This window comes from Mustela nigripes, chromosome X (genome assembly GCF_022355385.1).
Source record: "Mustela nigripes isolate SB6536 chromosome X, MUSNIG.SB6536, whole genome shotgun sequence".
Taxonomy (NCBI): domain Eukaryota; kingdom Metazoa; phylum Chordata; class Mammalia; order Carnivora; family Mustelidae; genus Mustela; species Mustela nigripes.
Window position 1 is genome coordinate 29271502 of NC_081575.1, and position 20480 is coordinate 29291981.

Here is a 20480-nt window from a genome sequence, read left to right on the forward strand (position 1 = left end):
ATATGTTGCCTTGTACATGCTAAGCACTGACATAATTAGAATGATGGGCTGATCAGATGCGTGCTTCACCGAGATAATAGTGGCAAGGAAAGCTCCCAGCTGGAGAGGCTGTAGGGCAGGGAGGGAGCCCAGTTAAGAGACTGTCAGGATCCAGGCTAGAGTGGGTTGGGGCTTAGCAACTGACAGGAGGAATAAAATGAGGGAACGAATTGTTGAGTATCGAAGAACCACATGACTACATCCTTGGCCCGAAAATTGGAGACAGAACACAGAGGAAAAAGGGATTCTGTTAATTTTGCTTAGCTGCAGTTCATTCTTTTGGTCCGGGTCTGATCCTTGGTTTTATCTTCTGGTTAATAGTATTAGGTTGCTTTTCATCTGTAGATATTAACTGTACCTGTAGACGGTTGTGATGTGTTGATTAACTGGATACTCTTTTTCTAACAGAAAAATGAAAACCGATTCTATCTGAAGGAAGTGAATGTCAGCGTGTACTTGGTTAATGGCTCTGGTAAGCAAAGCATTGGCCTTGGGGAAGAGAGTGAGTTACACTGAAGGCATAGAAACCAGAGTTGTTTTGTTACCAAATAGTGCCTTTTACTTCATGGAACAGAAGAATTTGTGTGAAAATGGTTCCTTGACCACAACTGAAAATCAGTAACTGAGAACTCTAGTGTTTTATCTTTTCAGTCCCCCTTGTTTTCAAATAGGGTGGGTAATACTTAGGGATGACTGATTTTTAGCCCACAGGAACAGCTATAGAAAGATAGGAAACCTAGTGATCCTAACAATCGCTTTCTTTTTTTTTTTTTTTTTTGGTAGACCCTGTACCCCAGGCTCCTATACTTCACTGAAAAATTCTGAGAACTGTCCCATTTCTTCTGTTGGTATAATAAGAAGTTACTAATGGGCGCCTGGCTGGCTCAGTGGGTAGAATATACGACTCTTGATCTTGGATGAGAGCTCAAGCCCCATGTTAGGTGTAGAGCCTACTTTAAAAAAAAAAAAAAAAGCTCCTAACATTTTTGTTTTCTTTCAAGTTTTCAGCATCGCAAATAACAATCTGAGCTACTGGGATGCCCCCCTGGGAAGTTCTTACATGTGCAACAAAGAGCAGACCGTTTCTGTGTCTGGAGCCTTTCAGATAAATACCTTTGATCTAAGGGTTCAGCCTTTCAATGTGATGGAAGGAAAATACTCTACAGGTAAGAGTTGAGCAAGTTTTATCAATAATTTATGTTCTTACGTTGACTAATAGGTGGCATTTCCTTTTGACTCATGGAAATTTAAGCACTGAAATAGAGAAATATGAATTCATCTCTTGTGACTCTGTTGGAGCATTCACGTGGCCCTGAGCGAGTTCTGCGAACTCTGTGATGGCCCATCATTTTGCTCAAAATGGATTTTTTGTGTGTGGGGATCGGAAACCCATTTGCAACCAAGTTCTTAAGACTTGGAAGCATTCAGTGAGTTCTTAAGACGATGGAAGCATTCAGTGAGCTTCACTTCATAGACACTCCCTTCTGAGTTTTAGTTTGTAGGAAGGATGGCAGCTTTGAGCAGCTGGGATCTGTTTTCAAGGGGGCCCTCTTCTCATTGGAAATATTGTCATACACAAATAAAAGCAGACTGGTCTTACTTTGTTAAGACAGAAGGTGATGGTTAGGCAAAGCCTCAAATACCATGGACAGTGTTTTGGCCATCCCACGTGACTTGGAGCATTTTAAAAGCATAATGCCAGTGTGCATGAGGCGTTTTGGAAGATCTCAGGGCTCATGGTGATATCTATTAGATTTTTACTGAAACCTTCTGTGGAGGGCTCATGGCAGTGTGTTTATATGAATATGAAAGATGCATTTGCCATTACCAGATTAAAATTTGCATGTAGGCAAAAAAAAAAAAAAGTCTGTAAAATTCCTTAATTAACTTGTCCTTTTAAACTGCTTACTTAAGATTGGGGCTTTGTGGATCACAGCTCTGCTGAGCAGAGCTTTTCAAACCATCCACCTCCTTTTTAACAATTAATTCTATGGTTTAGAAGGCAGTGTGGCAGTTACGTGCTGCCGTGAACCATGTGGCCACCTTTGCGGTGGCTCTGGGTCCCCAGCCTGACCTGGTTAGGCCCGGGTAAGTTGGGATCTTCATCCTACCATTCTCGTGACGAGAGAGGTTAATCACACTTAGAAATTTTTCTCAAGAATTCATTTTCCCTCGTGTCGGTGTTGCTTATGTACTACGATTATTTTAATCCTTTTCATAGTTTTATTTTTGAGTCTTTATCTAGCTCCCCTCCATTATTACCCTAATTTTAGGTTCAGATTGGTGTTTAGAATTGAAAATCATTTGCAGCGTGATACCAGCTCGAGTCTGTTTATCTAGTCAGCCGTAATAGCAATGAGCTGTGTTCTTTTCTTGAATTTGAAACTTTGGTTTTTATGTATGTCAAATTAAAAATGGTACCCAAAGGAATACGTAGCATTCGATAGCGGTAATAAACGTGTAATGTGTTCGCGGAGCTAGGTTCCCGACCCTGGGTACCTGTAGGTAAGACACACCACTGATGCTTGCCTGTGCAGGAGGAGGAAGTAGACTTGTAGTCAGGTCAAAGAGCGTTGAATGGATTTTACTGGATCAGACGACTCTCTGAAAATAGAAAAGCTAGCCCCTGTGGGTTGCCAGCTCCGGCCACGTTAATAAATGTAGTAAACACAACGCAGATCAGTAAGAGGTCCCCGTTTCTTGACTTCTGTAGCCACTAAGATCATATACTCTAGGTCAGGGGTGCGCAGAGTTCATTTGTAAGGCATGGACAGGAAGCGTTTCAGGTCTGCAAACCATATGAGCTCTGTCACCACTATTCATCAGCTCTCCTGTTGTAGCACGAAAACAGCCATAAAAGGCAATAAATAAATGAGTGTGGCTGGGTTCCAACAGAACTTTATTTATGGCTGCTGAGATTTGAATTTCATATAATGCTCATGTATCAAAGAATTTCTTCTTTTGTTTTTTTTGGGGGGGGTTGGCTATTTAAATAAAAACGGAGAAAAGCCATTTTTAGCTCTTGGGCCAGATAGGGCCTCCAGTCTATAGTGTGCTCTCTGCTCTGAAAGATTCCAGAGTCAGCGTGGTTCTAATCCCCTGATGAAACCTTTCTGATCTGTTCTCAGTTTTCCCAAAACACATTCACTCTAGCACTTAGAGGCTAATCTAACTATATAGAGATGGCTTAGAATTAGCTCTCCTCGTTTCTTTTCCCTTTTTAAAAAAAGTTTTTATTTATTTATTGGGGTGGCTGGGTGGCTCAGTCAGTTAAATGTCTACTTTGAGCTCAGGTCATGATCTCGGAAGAGAGCCCCAGATTGGGCTCCCTGTGCAGCTGGGAGCCCGCTTCTCCCTCTCGTCTGCAACTTGTCCCCCTGTTGCTATCTTGGTCTCTCTTAAATAAATAAATACAATCTTTTCTTTAAAAAGATTTAAAAAAATTTTTTTTAATTGTATTTATCTGTTTGAGAGAGAGAGAGCACTTGTGTAAGCTGGGCGAGGGGTGGAGGGAGAGGAAGAGAATCTCAAGCAGACTCTGCTGATCTCGAAGCCTGATGCAGGGCTGGATCTCAGGACCCTGAGATCATGACCTGAGCCAAAACCAAGAGTCAGATGCTTTAACGGACTAAGGCACCCGGATGCCCCTCTTCACTCCTTTATTCTAGAAGGGACTTATAATATGAAATACATACACATACGTATGTATTTACTCCTAGATATAAATGAGTATGTGTGTATTCATATATATGAATATACATACACAAAAGAAAAGACAAATAAGTTTAGGATTTTAATTCTAGAGCAATCCATACTTTTTTGTAGCTTTATCATTGAAATATACCTGTCTTAATTCCTTAAAGTTGATTTTGTAAGAGCATTTCTGACTTTTGAATCAATATCTTTTACTTTTGGACATTCATTTTTTATTATACTCATTATTTGTTACACACTTTTTCTCACCTACAGCCCAGGAGTGTTCGCTGGACGATGACACCATTCTAATACCAATTATAGTTGGTGCTGGTCTTTCAGGCTTGATTATTGTTATAGTGATTGCTTACCTAATTGGCAGAAGAAAAAGCTATGCTGGATATCAGACTCTGTAATACTAATCCGTATGTGATCTCTGTTACGATATAATAAAGCAAGTACAAGTTCCAACATGGCAGTACTGTTCAATTTCAGGTATATTTAGTTGCAGTTCTCATTTTAGAATGGGTGGTGTGAGGGACTTCAAACTTAATAAATAAAAACACCATGAAAATACCAGCTACAGATTAGTCACCTGATTTTGGTTTCCTCAACCATGGAATTTAAAACTGTTAATTTCTGTGGCAAAAAGCATGTGTAAAGTCACCTGGATGATTGACTCCATTCTGTTATCTTGAGTTAGGATTCGTGTTTTCACTTTATGTATTCTGACTAAAAGCAAACAGTTTAGGAAAAGCAGTTTTCAAAAAGAGATTCTTTTTTCCCCTGCATGTAGTCCAAATTGAGACTGTGCATCCTACAGTGGATTTGTACTTGCTCCTTTTGTATTTTTTTGTGATTCTGTTTGCAGGTTAACTTAGCGACTTTGGCATTGCTGCATATTTGACCTATGAGAGTTACGCCAGTAGATTCGCATAGAGTCTGGTATTATGTTCTTAGCAATGAATGCTTTTCTAATGCCTTTTGAATATACTTGTATTTGATGTGGCTGTAATGACAAAAGGTACAAAAGCTGTATACATTTTGGAATAGGTGTTAATCTTGTTTAATCCTTTAAAAAAAATCTGGAATTTTCTGTCTTTTAAATGGCAAGACACAAGACTCCAACTGGGCATTTCAGTCTATTTTCTAGGTGCTTTAGAGATAATTGCTAGGCCATGCCAATTTGGGGCATTAGTCCTTCGTACCTGTAAATTGGGCTTTAGGTACCCTGCTAAAATGAATGTAGTTTCTCTTCAGCTTTGCAGTATCTTTGCTAGTGGTAGGATGTTGTATTCTTTTTTTTTTCTTTTTTTTCTTTTTCTTTCCTTTTCTTTCTTTTCCTTTTCTCTCCTTTCCTTTTCTCTTTCTTAAAGAAGAAATGCCAGGAAGTCCTAGAACTCGGCTAAAGAAGCGCACTTAGCAAGTAACCCAAAAGTCTTGGTCTTCTCTTATCCCATTAAAAAGTTGTTCTTTGTTTCCAGCTTGCATTGACACTTACAGCATTTACTAAATTGGCTTTCACCGTTAAATGGTTCTGTGCTAATCAAAACTTAGCATTATCATTGTTCATTATGGTAGAATCATTATTCATTCATGTACTTTGTGATCGGTTTTGTGCCCTGGGAGATGCACCAGTTGTCCATTTACTGTGCACTACCTAATGTTTATATGGGAAAGCAAAACATTTCAGCTTGATAGTTAACACATAGGATTTCGCACTGCTTCCAGGAGATCTTCTTTTTTTTGGGTGTTGGAATGGCTGAGTAAATATTAAAGAGTTGTTAATATGCACCCCTATATGGAAGGTGCTTGTGTTTTGGAGGTGGGAGATGATGTGCCCCCATATTCACTAGAAAATGGGACATCTGGGTTCTAAACAATTACTGATGTAGAATAAATTTGGTAGCTTAGCTCTACACACCACACACACACAGGCAATTGCGTGCTAGCATGTGTATGTCCGTAAGTATCTTTCAAGTTATATTGGAGTGGTAAAAATTTTCTTCCACTTAAATTTGCTCTCTGCTTAGAGTAGCCTGAAACTCTTACTGGCTCAGAATCTGATTCCTGACCAGCCCCTTGATACAGCTACATTGAGCTGCATTGCCAGCTTAAGGCACCTTTTGAGGACTAAATAGAAATCTGATTTTTAAAACTTATTTTTTACTTAAATAATGCTCTAGTGTATGATTGTTAACCTTATATGAATGGGTAATGCTTAGAAGAATATAGACGTTAGATACTTCTCATGAGTCGAAACAGAGCAGCCTTTTTTTTTTTTTTATTTTCAAAAAAAAATAAAAATTGGAAACACAAGAAATGGGACTAGCTTAATGCTGTTCATGTTTCTAAAAGGTTTTACATTTAGATTATATACCTAATTCATATTAAAATACCTCTAATTAGCACTGTTTATAGAAACTCTGACTTCATTGAATATTTTTGTATTTTACATGGGCCAGTTTATATACTCTTATTTACACTGTTATTTCCTGTAGCCACATGTTCTTTGTACCTTTTGTAGTTTTGTTCATTTTACTGGGTTTATACCTTGATGGTCTAACATTGCTATCTGGTTCTGGGTGTTTTTCATGTCTCAGCATTTGTATAAAGAAACTGGTCCATGTAAATACTTTCCATGGTTTTTTTTTTTTTTCTTCAAATGTTTAAACCACTAGTCGATGTATGGTGTTTCTCTTTAGATATTTGCCTGTCCATTTGCTTAACATATTGCTTCTGAAACAAACAATAAAGATTCTTTTATTTCTTAAGGATATTTGCTCACATTTTTTCCTGTTGGTTAAAGTAAAAATTTTGTATGCTACATAATGACAATTTCTTCCAAAAGGGAGAATTTTAGAAAAGCTTAGAAGTGGAACTAAATTATTTCCAGAATATTCTGTGTGTTAACCATCTAGAAAAATGTTCCTATGCATAGATAGGTCTATACGGATGCTGGGCTGGCTAGAATAAGAATCACCTGGGAAGCTTGTTAGAAAAAGGCACATGCCGGGCTCCATTCCTAGAGAATTTCACTTAGCAGGTCTGGGCATGTGTGTATGTACAAGCATGTGCCTGCGTGTGTGAGCACGGGTGTGCACGTGTTTGGGGGGGGGGTTGCGTAAGGTCCCGGGTGGGATCTCTGGTGTGTAGATCAGAAAACCAGTGATCTAGAATATGTATTTCATAGGAAAAGCTTGAGAGTATCTCTTCATTCACTTTCCTCAGCCCCTCTCAGTTGAGGCTGCTCCTAATAGGTGCGCGTTGCTGCCACACCGACCGACCCGGCTGTTGATCTAAACCCAAATAGGATTGTGTGCAGTCACTGTCCGATCACCCTAAAACAACTTGAACCTTCCAAGTTTGCCATAGCTTCCCACACACAAAAACTTGGCAGCCTGTCTAGTAGCTTTCCTTTGACCTCTCCGCTTAAGCTCCCTGACTGCCAGGTAATCCTCCGAACTCCCAGCTCTACAACTGGCCGCCATGGGACTTTGGCCAAGCAGCTTAACTTCTGGGGGTCTCCGTTTCTTCATCTGGGGGCCCACCGAGGTCTTTATAATCCTGTTCCTCTTAATTTCTGTGAGTGATAGTTTCCATTACAATGAAAATTTGAGGATTTTTAGAAGGAATCTGATAAGCTACTAGTTAAAATCAAGAACATACTTTATATACAGCGTAAATGTGCCATCTGAAGTTTCTTGCATGTTTCAGGAAGAATTCTTGTAAGACTCAGATATTTTTAAGATGATAGCATTTCATCCTCATTTCTTTAAGTAGATAAAGTTAAACTGTCTTGGGCTCATCTCTCTCCCACCCATATCCTTTACTCTGGTAACTAACTTTCTGCATCAATAATTACCGTATCTTGTTTTTAAAACTAGTAAAAGACATGTTTGGGTCATACTGAGTAGCTTCAATTATCTTCAGATTCATGTCCTATACTTCAGTTTGACTGTAGATCTAAAAGGTATATAATAAGATGTCACATAACAATATGACTCTTTTTTTTTTTAAGATTTTATTTATTTATTTGATAGAGCCGAAGGCAGAGGCTTAACCCACTGAGCCACCCAGGCACCCCAAGAATATGATTCTTAATGCTGATTCTTCCAAATAGAAATTTTGACACAATTGGCCAAAAGATGAATTCGTTTTATATTTTATTACAAATGTGTGTCTCAGCTTTCCAACTCACACTGAAAATTATATCTGAGAAATTTCTGAGCGAACAGAAAAATGAGGATTAACAGTATTTTTAATCTTCATGAAACTTTACATTGACATTTAAATGGCCACGAAACTTTTATCCTTAAAAATCCTCACTGCTTCTGTAATTAATCATTAAGTTCTTCCACAAATATACTGTCCCCCCCCATACTTTCAGTTTGGTTTCCAGTGTACATTATGCAAATCAGGTGGAAATGACTTAAAGAATGAGATTTTCTTTACCTCAGGATGTGATCCTATTAAAATTACTGTTTTCCAAAATGTCTTTCCATTACCTAAAGAATTTTTAAAGGTTGAATTCATAAAATCAATAGTTATTATAAATTAATACTTCACATACTAATTGAGAGCATTTTAAGTAAGTGACAGCATCTAGAAAGATCTTTGTATTAGTGGAATTGCCTTTTTGATCTACTCTGGGAATATTTGTCTTACATGAAAGCCTTATTGGCAGTATTTATGAAAGTTGTTTCAGTACTAGGTCAAATACCCAATTTGGGAAAAGGAGGACTGTGAATCTGTTGCCAGAATAAGAAATTAATCTACTAATGAATTTTTTAAAAACCAAGTTACATTAAATCCAAGGCATAATACTTTATGGTTCGTGTCACCTAACGGTTTATGTGGTGGGTGGTAATTTGGGAAATTGAAGGGGAGGAGTCCGCTAACTGGGTGCTCTTAACACCAAGACATCCGGCAGTCTCCGCTATCCGGATTTCTAACAGAACCAAGAAGCAAGTAAAAAAGCTCACTGAGCTGGCAGCCAAAGCTGATATCATAAAGTCCTTAAACTCCAGGATTGCATCTTGTTCCCAGTTATTACGCAGAGGCTAGCAAAAGCCTGGCACATTTCTTAAACGCGGGCACGATCAGAATTGCCTGGCAGCCTATTCATTCTTTCTTTGACACAGTTCTAATAAGCATAATTATCTGATTTATCCACCCCTGGTAGATTGTGAGCTAGGAGGAGAACTAGGGCAATAAGAGGCAAGGACGTGGGAATCAGAAGTGGGGGTTCAACATCCCAGCTGCCTTCTGTCTGCAGGCGCCACCCCTTCCTCCTCTCCACTCTCCCTGGCTTTGCTTCTGGGAGCCCATTTCACCTACCTCCTGGGAGACCTCGGACTCTTGGCTTTGGTCCGTTGTTTGTGGCTCTTGCCCTCATTCTACAAATGCATCTGAGTCGCTTCCACCCTGAAGATAACACTTTCTAGACCCTTTTGTTCACCTTCTGACTCCCTCCCTTGTGCGCTCTCTTCGCCAAACTTCTCGGGATGACCACTGGATGTTCCCAACCCAAGTTCTTGGTCTTCTAAACAATCACTTCCCATTTGCTCCTAAACCAGCAGCGATCTGCCTCACAGCCAATACCCTCCATGTCCACAGACCCCGTGGCCTCTACCCCCGTACTAATCGAAACTCCCTTCCTTGGCTTCTGTGGCACCATTGTCTACTTGCCTTTTTCTTTTTCTTGCTCCTTTATTCCTCAGATAGGAGTGTCCCCAAGGCTTGTGTCTCTGAGCCTTTTTAGATTCTGTTTGCTCTTGCTGAGAAACAAACGTGTCCCTGGTTTTTACGACCACTCAGGTGAATCATTTTTTCACTGCCACCTGGTTGGGACACAGGCATCTGAAGCCCAGAAGGTCCAAAACTGAACGTCTCCCTCTTGCCGTTACCCCCCCTGACCTTTCCCACATGCAAATAACTACCAAAAAAACTGAACACATACATTCTCCCTCCAGTACTCCCTATTGGGATGAATGGCACCAGTATCTACGCAGTCACTCAAGTGGGGAATTGGAAGCCACTGGATCACCTCGCACCACTCCTCCAACACCCATCTGGTCCGTTCTGCCTTCTCATTGGATCTATCTGTCCCTTTCTGCATCTGCGCTTCGTTCTCACAGGTCACTCAGGTCAGGACCGTATTCTTGGTCCTCTGGCCTCTATCAGTAGAGGCCCCGCCTCGCTTCCAGTCTCCTGTTGGAATGACTTCCCCCCTGCCTGAAATCCCACGGTACTCTTTCCTCCCATCAGTGTAAGGCGGACATACGTAGAGCCTACAGTGCCTTTGTGAGCTGGTCCTAGTACCCCCTTCCTGCCTCTTCCAGCCACGAGTACCCTTCGGCCCGTGCCAGCTCTGCCTGCATTTCCCCTCTAGCTCGTTTTGTCTGTGCTGTTTCCTGTCCCTGGAACGCGCTTCCTCCATTACCTGGGTGGTGAATTCCTACTCGTCCTCAACAGCTCAGCTCCAGTGTCCCCTCTCAAAGTATGTCTTGTGTAACAAGGCTGAGTCGAGTATCTCTCCGAAACACTTCCGTGATGCTTTGTGCTTTGCCTGCCCCTGTGACAGCACCTTTCCAAGACTATAACCACTGCTTCTTTTGTCTGACTCATGCTGGACGCAAGCCGTCACGCCAGCTGACCCACGGGTGCGGGGCGTGGAGTTCGCATGTCCGCTTGGCGTTGTTCCGTTTCGTTCGGTTCATTTCATGAATACCCCACGGTCAGCGGTGTTCCGGGCACTGTGCTGCTGCTACGTGATCCGCAGTTTGCCCCCCGAAAGCCCACAGCTGATCATCAAGGAAAGATTCATTATATTTACCCATTATCTTTTGTTTAGGGAATCTGGGAAGTCGGTGATCAATTGAAAATCTGTCATTCATCCCAAATGACTGTGTTTTGTGGGGGGTTGGGGGTGGGGAGCGGGGTACCTAAAAATGTATAATTTGGTTCCTTGGAGGATCACTTTCGTGGAACCTTTCATTCGCTGGTGAGGAAGGCCGAAGCCTGATGGCCGCGGTGTCAAAGGCAAGGCTGTGTGTTAACAGAACATTTGCGACTTTGAAATTGTGTCATTGTTCCTGTTCTCAATTGTCCTTTCTCCACGTCTAGCTCAAGACTGCAGTGCAGATGACGACAGCTTCCTTGTGCCCATTGCGGTGGGAGCAGCGTTGGCAGGAGTACTTATTCTAGTGTTGCTGGCTTACTTTATTGGTCTGAAGCGCCATCACGCTGGATATGAGCAGTTTTAGAACCTGCAGTCTGATCGATGACATAAAAATACACGCGCATGAGATTTTCTTGCCTCTCCATCTTGAAACACGTTGCTCTTTAAGATTGATCATGTTGAAACGGTAATTCTGAAATCAGTCCCAGCATTTTGAGAGAAGTCTCTCTGAATAAAAACTGTTCTCTTTTCCCAGCTGAAAATTAAATACTGTATTCACTGGTCCTGAAGACAAACTGGTTCAAAACACATCGGTGTGCAGTGTGTTAAGGTCTATCCTAAGAGGCCTCAGCTAGATTTTGGTCCTAAGATGCCTTAAACTTATAAACATGGCCGTTATAAGAATAAAATATGCAGTTGTCTCTCAATGGAATTAATAAATTCTGTTTCACCACTGGTGTTCTGTTTTAATGTATGAGAACTATCCTGACTGAAGCTCACCACAGTACTTTTGTGTATAGTTCATTAAATAAATGTCGATGTGACATAAGTGCCCATCAGATATGCTCAAACTTGGTTTTCAGTTGAATGTCCTCAGGGCCATCAACATTTTTTAGGTTATATGACTTTTGCTGTTTTCTTTGAGTTCAATTTAAGGATGGAGTCAGTATCTCAGGCTTGTGATTTTTTTCCCTAGGTAAAAAACAGCCCTAAGGGGCCACAGCAGAACTTCAGCTGGCTTCAGAACTAGAGTTTTAGAAAAATTGTTTCTTTTTCAGCAGTAGAGACTGAGAAGATGCAAACACATGTAACCACTTGCCTTTTTTCCCCCTTGTGTTTTTCTCCTCTTTGGATGCCTGATTAGCATTGAAAGATAGAAATATTCTATGAACTAATTAGGACAGATTGTGTTGTGTTTCTCTACCTCATCTTGTTGATCTCTAGAGCATTAAAATCTATTTAGTGTTGTCATCAGACTGCTACTTATGAAATGTAAACTAACAGCAATCTCGGAAGGGAGGCAGTGAAGCATAGCAACTAGGCTCTTGCTGCTTCATGAAGGCCCCCGTGGGGCAGAGCATAGATGGGGAGCGGGGGAGAGAAAAGCTGTTGGCATGAAAATGAGCTAGATAATCAGCCTCTATTGAAGCACCCTCCTTGCCATGAGGGCTGCTCAGATACTGAATGTATAGACAAATAAGAAGGAAGCTTAATCAATGGATTGGAGCAGACATTCACATTGAAGTGATTATTTTATTAATTCCTTCTGTGTATATATTGGCTTGTTCAGAATTTCTGTAACCCACTGATTACAGTATCTTGGTACCCAGCTATCTGTCTTTCCTGAAGGCTTTCCGTGAAATACGGTGAATCCTTCCAATAAAGGCTATGGTCGTTCCTGAAATTCATGTACTTGGAACCTTAGCAACTCTTTTTTGTTTGTTTTGTGTTGTGTTTTTAATGAATGACAAAAGTGCAAGAGGAGCAAAAGATAAAATTAGAGGAAAAGGGGCAAGTTATCACTCAGTCATAAATCACACCAAGTACCACATCTTGTGCATTGCATTAGGCTTATACTGGAAAGGGCGTTAAAGATTATGACTCTAACCCTGTAATTTCACAGGAAAGGGAGTGACTTCATAGAGGTTACATATCTGGTGGGCAGCAACACCATATTAGCATTTTGATAACAATTATCCCAAGGAAATCTAGTCACTCACTAGTAAAACTAGTTTAAACGTGAAATTAGGAGATCAGAAGGGGGCTTTGAGCTTCTGTACTAACTACTTTCAGTAACTAACACGATGTCAATTAAGTAATTTTTGAAAGCACTGAATATTGGCTTTTGATCTGTTTGCTACTTCAAAACCTAACCCTTGGATGGGATCACAGACATGGCAGGAAAGGAAAAGGGAAAGATCACCTGTTGACCACCTGATGTGTGACAGGTGCTTTAGAAATAGAACTGTCTTTAGTCCTCAAATACCTTAAGTACAGGCATGATTATCCCCCTTTTACAGATGAGGAACATGAGCCCAGTTTCAGTAACTTGACCAAAGTCCTTTAGCTAGTTATAGAAGTAGTCGAGATGCAAAGTCGGTTCTGTCTGAGCCCAGAGCTCAAAATCGACATACACACTGCCTTCCTGGCAGTCCCAGAATGGACTACGATGTGTTGGATTCTATTACTCTTCTAGGTCCCTGCTCAGCTACAAATAATCACGTATAAGCTGGCAAGCTAATGCCCATGTGGGGGGAAAAAACTATACTGCATTCTCTTGATCCTAAGTCCTTTTTAACTTAAAATTTTACTACTCCTGCAGAATTCTTATTCCTATGTTGATGATCATTGTGGCAAGGGAGAATGGGAGTGGGAAAACATGCAGGCGGGGTGCTAAGTGTAGATGATGGTTCTTTCCCACAGTGTCCTTAGACAACAAAACATAGAATCTTCCCATGTTAGGCGAGCACAGATCTTGTTCGTCCCTTCTGCTTTTTGTACTGAGGAAATTAGGTATCTGAGATGAAGTAATAATAATGGGAGATATTGGAGGATTGGTTCCTTAGAAATATTTGGATGGATATGGAGAAAATACGGACATAGAGGTAATGCTGTCAAAGACTAATCTGTGTTCACTTTTGAAATGCTTTATTTCTTGTTTGCTCGTTGCTGCTTAATTGCCTGCCTTACTAATTTCCTTGCTCTCTGTCTGTTCTTTTCTAACAGCTGAAGAATGTTCTGCTGACTCTGACCTCAACTTTCTTATTCCTGTTGCAGTGGGTGTGGCCTTGGGCTTCCTTATAATTGTTGTCTTTATCTCCTATATGATTGGAAGAAGGAAAAGTCGTACTGGTTATCAGTCTGTGTAATCAATTAAACCTAGTGCTGTTTTTTTGCTATCAGAAGTTAGATTTCCATTGGCTAGATGCCAGGAAATTCTGTGCAGCCAATTGTTTAAGATCTGCTGACTAACCTCAGTGAATTGCTAGCTAACTTGGGCATGAGTAGCACTTACGTAAGAAAAAAAAGTATTAGGACCAATTTCTTCTTTTTTTTTTTCTATTTTTTTCTTCCTTTGCTAAAGTGTTATCAGAAGAAAAATTGTGGCTTAGAATTTGTTTTTTAGTAAATAATGATTTTAAGCCTCTGGATTCAATTACGAAAGCATTTTTACTGAAGAATAATTTTATATGTTGCAGCTACTTGTGTTTGCTACTTTGGTTGACAGTGTTTACAAAATCAAAGCTGTTAGAGAATTTAACTTGCTTGGGGAAATAAATTCAAGAACATCCCTGAATTCCTTTTCGTTGGTGGCAAGCAGAAAATTTGGTTCATAATAAGACTTCCTTTCCTCACCTCCTGATCAGGATTATTTAAATCTGTTTAGTATTATTCTGTTTAAAAAAAGTGAGAAAGAAATGGCTTCACAATATGTGCTTAATAGCAACAGTCTGCCTGTTTTCTTCATTACCGTTAGTGGCAGCTATATTTCAATAAGGATGTCTTTTTTTTTTCTTTTTGCCTTCTGGAGTTTGGAATATATCGATTATCTCAGACTTGATATTTATGCTGAAGGATCAAGTAAGATCTTCAGCTTTTTTTTTTTAAGTATTGCTATAGGATGGGTTATGGTTTTTTAGGGTTATAATTTAGATTTTTTTTTTCCCTTAGAGCCTTAACTTACTCAGTGAATTCATCCTCCACCAAAAAACCCCCCCAAAACATTTCTGTACTTTGTGGGTCTCCTGCACTCTCCCATTGCCTATATGAATAAGTTCTAATTGACATTTTTCAATGTATTGATTTCTTTTTTTCTTGCAGCAGCAAGTGCTAACTCTAGAGGCTAGTGGGCCCTGAAGTGTCCTCAGTCAGATGGCTGCCTAGCCAAAGCTAGACTGCGATTACACTGTAAATTTGTTGATCTTGATAGAGACTTACATCCCGATAGGGACCTCTCACGGCTCTGGCTTCCAGAGTAAGGTACTGGAGACCGTTCATCCCAGAGCCACTTGGTTGGCTAGGCTGTTGAATTGCCCTTCGATTTGGAAGCGCAGGGCTGTATTTCTCTAGGGCCCAAATGGCTACTTTGCATAACTGTTATTAGTATAAGGCAGATGTTGATTTTAACCGGGCTGTTTTTTCTCTAACTAAAAACAGAAGTCTCCAAAGATCTGCCTTCGCCTCGGAAGTGTTCCATGGATTACAAAATGAAGCCTAAACCTTAAATAAAGTTAGTTTGCTATTAAATCCAAGGATTCAGTCCCAGTCTACCTCTCAGCCCAGTGCAGTGCTTGCCACTGTGTTGTTGCTGTTAACTGATGCCAGAACTCTTTGCCAATAACTAGAATTAGAAATTTTGGTTAAAAAGGAAGAGATTTCATCAAGATCTTTCTCTTCCAACATGGCATAGGGTTAGACTGCTCAGTTACATCTCCCTTAGAACTCTCCAGCTCTGACTTGCAGATTTAAGCTCTCCTCTATTTGCTAAGTATAGAAAGTTTTCTTTTAAAATGTTCTTGTGTGAAAACAATTGCTTCTTTGTTATTTGGTCAAAATGATGGCACTGTAAAGAACAGTGGCTTCATTTCAATAAATATTTTTGAGATGATTGGGAAGCCAGATTATGTAAATCAGCTTGTGTCCTTGCTAAGTATATGAACTGGAAATTCAGATACATAGAAAATGAAGGCTTCACTTAAAAGTTTCCTACCTTCTCGGTAGGAGACTAAGAGCACTAATTTTTCATTAGGTATCATGGCTTTATCTTAGGTAATTAGCAGATGTGTTTAATTCTTGCTTGAGAATAAAGATTAAAATGCAAAATATTTGTGGAGGGTTAAAACAAAAGCTGCTTTAATTCCAATAAAATATGGGAAGGCCCCAGATCTGTGAACTGAGGATTCAATTAGTTTTGCTCACTGAGTTCATTTTTCCGTCAGTATGACAGTGGATCACACAGTAGGACTTGGAACTCACAGACAAAAAGGATTGCTTTTCACCTAAGTTTCTTTGGAAGAACTGATGTTTGCTGTGACCTAAAGTTTTGGCTATATCAATTTAATGAACTAACGGAACTGGCAAAATAAAGCATACTGTGGTATTCCTGTTTAATCTGATTCGTGTGATTTTTAGACGAGTGGGTTCAGAGATAATAAAGGTTACACAATCCATATCACTATGGATGGATAACTTCATTTTTACTCCGTGTGCTCAGCCTTAAGAGCTTGGATTGATTTGCATGATCTAAGTTCCTCAAATTCTAGTCTCTTGGATTGTCAGTAGGAATCCTATGATTTCATAGGTCTGCAAATTAACCCAGTGCCACCGGGAAGAAGGCATTAGGGACCTTTAGTATAGACACTTCAACTGTGGGGGACTATGTGGTCATGAAAATTCCAGGAAAACACTGAAAAGAAAATGTGGAAATCAAACATATAAGAGCTTCTGAATAAATGGACTTCCAGCATGTGTCTGTTTTTCCTTAACAAACAGCACTCATTGTGAAGTTCATTCCATTCCGAGCAAGATGTACCTCCGGGATATGGCAGGGGCAGCAGGGGAGAAGCTACCTGTTTTCCACAGGTTCCTTTAAATTTCTTGTGACCTAGTCTGATGCCCACATGTTCTATCATTGGGTTAAATGACAACACATTCCTTTTTACGTTGGGCGCATTGCGGGTGGCAGATGAAATTGAACACTCATTCTCGCTGTAGCTCCTGAGTAATAGGGCTTCGCTTTCTATTAGACATTTAATGGCTGTTAATTAAGTTAAAAAAAGAAAAAGGCCTTACCTGCATTTGAGGGACTGGCAAGGGTGTTCTTGGTAGAAGCTGTCTTCACTGACTATATTTCACAGTTCCGCACCTCGTGAGACCTCGGAAAAAAACAAGCACTTGGACGTGGCTGACAGAAGAGTGGTTCTCTCTACGTGGTGGGGAGGGTTACTGTGTATCTCAAAAGCCCACTTGGGGGAAGAAAAAAAGTCAACATGGGGGTTCATCTTTTTAAGCCCAGTGTGTCTCATCTGTCTAGAACTGTCTTTCGGACTCTGAGGAAATGTTTTCTTTTCGCTTTGCTTTTACTCTCTGTGTATATTTTGATGGCAGCATAAACTTGAGTCCCTTTGTTTCAAGAGATCTGCGTAAGATACAGGAAGCCTCTTGGAACAAGTAGGAAAAAGCTATAGTGGCTGTTAGCCGTTACAGAGCCGTGCACTTGACACACATTATTGCATTTAATTCTCGCAGCTACTCTCTGAGGTAGTGCAGTGTGGTTCCCAGTTCACAGATGACGTGACAAGCTTGGCTACTTAACCAAAGTCACACAGGAAGTCAGTGACGAACCTGACATTTGAGCTCAGCTCTGCCTTCAAAGACCATGCTCTTAACCACTGCGCATTCTGGTTTCTAAGGAACAATAGATTTTTAAAAAACAACAACCATATGCCTTATATTAAATGGTTAGAGAAATCTGGCTCCTGTACTCTTCTATCCTGTGTGTGGTCATCCTAGAAATGGTCTTCAATATTCTTAAAATAACTTGAGTTTTGTCCAGCCCACTCACGGGGCAGACGGATGCTGTGGCCACACAGCTTTTGAAAGATCAAGCCAAGGCCCGTTTGTGCTGTGCCTCCTTAGTAATGGGAAGCCCTGAATGTCACTTTCTTCCAGAGGAGCCTCGTCTAGTTTATTCTGATCACGTATCATCATTCTGCCCTCAAACTGTTCTGCACTGTGAATCATTTTGACTGTGCATTAGTGTGTTTAAGAGACTAAATGGAACTGTCTCTCTCCTCACTTTGCCTAAATTAATGCCATCCCTCCCCCAAGCCGTCCCCCAGCTTTAAGTGCCCTGTAGCCATGATAGCCAGAAGTCCTTTCTAGGTGGTTCTGAGCTCCGATATGCGGTTCCTGCTTTCAGATGTAGAACCTTTTCGAGAGGATTTAAGGAAATCTGTACCCACATACTTCAAATTTCCAGCCCCCTCTGCAGGGTCCCCCTTTCTCAGCCCATCCACTGCTCTTCTGTACTCACGCCGCTCCAGCCAGACCGGCCCTTGGGCTTTTCCTCCAAGTCTATAAGGGTGCTCAAGGCCCCCCGCACCTGCTCTGCCTTAACCTGGAAAGTTCTTCCCCTAGCTCCCCTCAAGGCTCACCCTGCCATCCCATTCAGTTCTCTTTTCAAATGCCCCCCAGCCAGTGCCACATTCCCTGACCACCGTAAAAATAGCACCCCCTCCCGCCTCCGCTTCTCGCTCCCCTTCCTCTGCTTCACTTACCGCTCATCTCCTATCACCATCTGCAAACCACACATTTTGCTTGTGAATCTAGGTTTTATGGATGGCTACCCCTACAAGGGAAACTTCCGAGAGCTGGAATTTTTGCTATGTTTACTACTCTGTCCCAGTCCGGAGAATGGGGCCTGGCACATCGTTCACACGGAATAAATAGTGCTTGAGTGTATGAGTGGTCATCTTGTGTCCTAGCTAAACATTTATTATGCACTTACTATTTTATTTCACCAATTCTAAGATGCAATCCGTTGTAAGATAAATATGCCAATTAAACTGGTTGTGAAGGGCTCCGGGGTGGCTCAGCCTGTTAAGCGTCTGCCTTTGGCTCAGGTCATGATCCCAGGGTCCTGGGATGGAGCCCTGCATCGGGCTCCCTGCTCAGCGGGGAGTCTGCTTTTCCCTCTCCCTCTGCCCCTCCCCCTGTTTGTGCTCTATCTCTTTCATGTTCTCTCTTTTTCAAATAAATAAATGAAAATCTCAAAAAAATAAAATAAATAAACTGGTTGTGAGGACCCTATTGGTGCCAAAGGTATAAAAGGTATAAAGGTATAAAACACATACAAATGAACAGATGCAGATGAAGATGAAGATGAGACTTGATACGTGCCAGGGAAAGAGTGCTGGCCATGGATTCTACCCTCTGCCTTTCATCCACTGAACACATCTGGGATTCAGACCCAAGTAGTCGAAGCCCATCAGTCCTCTACCATAGCAGCCTCCCCTTGGCATGACCTGCTGGTTCTTGTGTCATTTTCAGTTCCAAAACCAGAAGTCAGAGAGAGAGAGCAAGAGAGGGAACACAAGCAGGGGGAATGGAAGGGGAAGAAGCAGGCTCCATGCTGAGCAGGGAGCCTGATGGGGGACTCGATCCCACAATCCCGGGATCATGACCTGAGCTGAAGGCAGATGCCCAACGACTGAGTCACCTAGGCGCCCCTATAATTTTGACTTTTAAAGGAAATGATATTTAGCCTTCACTTTCTTTTTCTTTTTTTTTTTTAAAGATTTTATTTATTTATTTGACAGAGAGAAATCACAAGTAGATGGAGAGGCAGGCAGAGAGAGAGAGAGAGGGAAGCAGGCTCCCTGCCGAGCAGAGAGCCCGATGCGGGACTCGATCCCAGGACTCTGAGATCATGACCTGAGCCGAAGGCAGCGGCTTAACCCACTGAGCCACCCAGGCGCCCCTAGCCTTCACTTTCTTTTAAATGCTATATGGTAGAGTATTGTAAGTGTGTGAGAACAGAATTTGAATCCTGGCTCATACAACAGAGTGGTGGTATGACCTTGGACTTAACCTCTATGCCAAGGTTTTTCCATCTTTAAAATGGAGATGATAGTGTTACCCATCTTTTAGGGTTTTTTTTTTAAAAGATATTATTTATTGAATTGACAGAGAAAGAGAGCACAAGCAGGTAGAGCAACAGGCAGAGGGAGAGGGAGAAGCAGGCTCCCTGCTGAGGAGAGAGCTCGGCATGGGGCTCCATCCCAGGACCGCGGGTCACTTAACTGACTGAGCCCCCCAGGTGCCCCCATCTTGTCGGGCTTTAAAGAGAGCTAAATAGCACAATGCCCCCAAATACATAGTGAGGCAATAAACGTGGTTTTTTTTTAATGATGCAGAGCAAGGTCTTTCTAAAGATGATAGATGTTGAAGGTTTAGACAAGATCACAGACACAGGAAGTAAAGATTAGGGCTGAGAGAAAAACCTTAGGAATGGAAATTCACTCAGACTAGGTTTTTAAAAAGAGGAGTGAATTACGAAGTTACAGGGTAAGTCTCTCAGAATCCAAATGAGGGAAGTACATCCGGGACTCAAAGGAACAGAGAGTTAAATTACGACGTTTCAACTGAGAAAATACACAGGTGATGACTCCCTGGAAAGTTTAGAAAAAGATGAGTGATAACTTGCACTGCATTTATTAATGTGTTATAAAGCCAGAATCAAATGTTAGATGGGAATTAGAATAGACCAGCAGTTTTAACAGGCAACATACAAACTCTGTGAGTGTGTGTATTTGGTAAAGGTTTTCTTTTCAGATCAGTGGGGAAGAAGTATACACTGAAGCTGAGACACAAGGTTAATTACACTTAAACACCTACCTCACAATATGTACCAAAATAAATTCAAGGTTGATTAAAGACTTAAATTTTTGAAAACTATAAAATATAGAATCAAATATAGATGGCTGTAGATCTTACCTCAAAATAAAGAAGACCTTCTTGAGAATAAAGGAAAAAGAAGACATGCCCATGGAAAAGATCTCAA

At 41.0% G+C, this 20480-nt stretch overlaps 1 protein-coding gene across 3 annotated transcripts in view; it reads left to right on the forward strand.

Annotated features, from left to right (window-relative positions):
• LAMP2 (lysosomal associated membrane protein 2) overlaps window positions 1–16091 on the forward strand; it is a 39294-nt gene extending 23203 nt beyond the window's left edge. Inside the window, exons 7-9 of one of the 3 annotated variants that reach the window (XM_059385978.1) lie at window positions 448–511; window positions 1041–1205; window positions 13643–16091. In XM_059385978.1, coding sequence (XP_059241961.1) covers window positions 448–511; window positions 1041–1205; window positions 13643–13785 — 372 coding nt within the window. In that variant the 3' untranslated portion in view covers window positions 13786–16091. Of the gene's footprint in view, window positions 1–447; window positions 512–1040; window positions 1206–4008; window positions 4204–10860; window positions 12325–13642 lie in introns of those variants that run through there. The other 2 variants (XM_059385980.1, XM_059385979.1) reach the window with 2 other exon arrangements.
• The last annotated feature ends 4389 nt before the right edge of the window (window positions 16092–20480 follow it).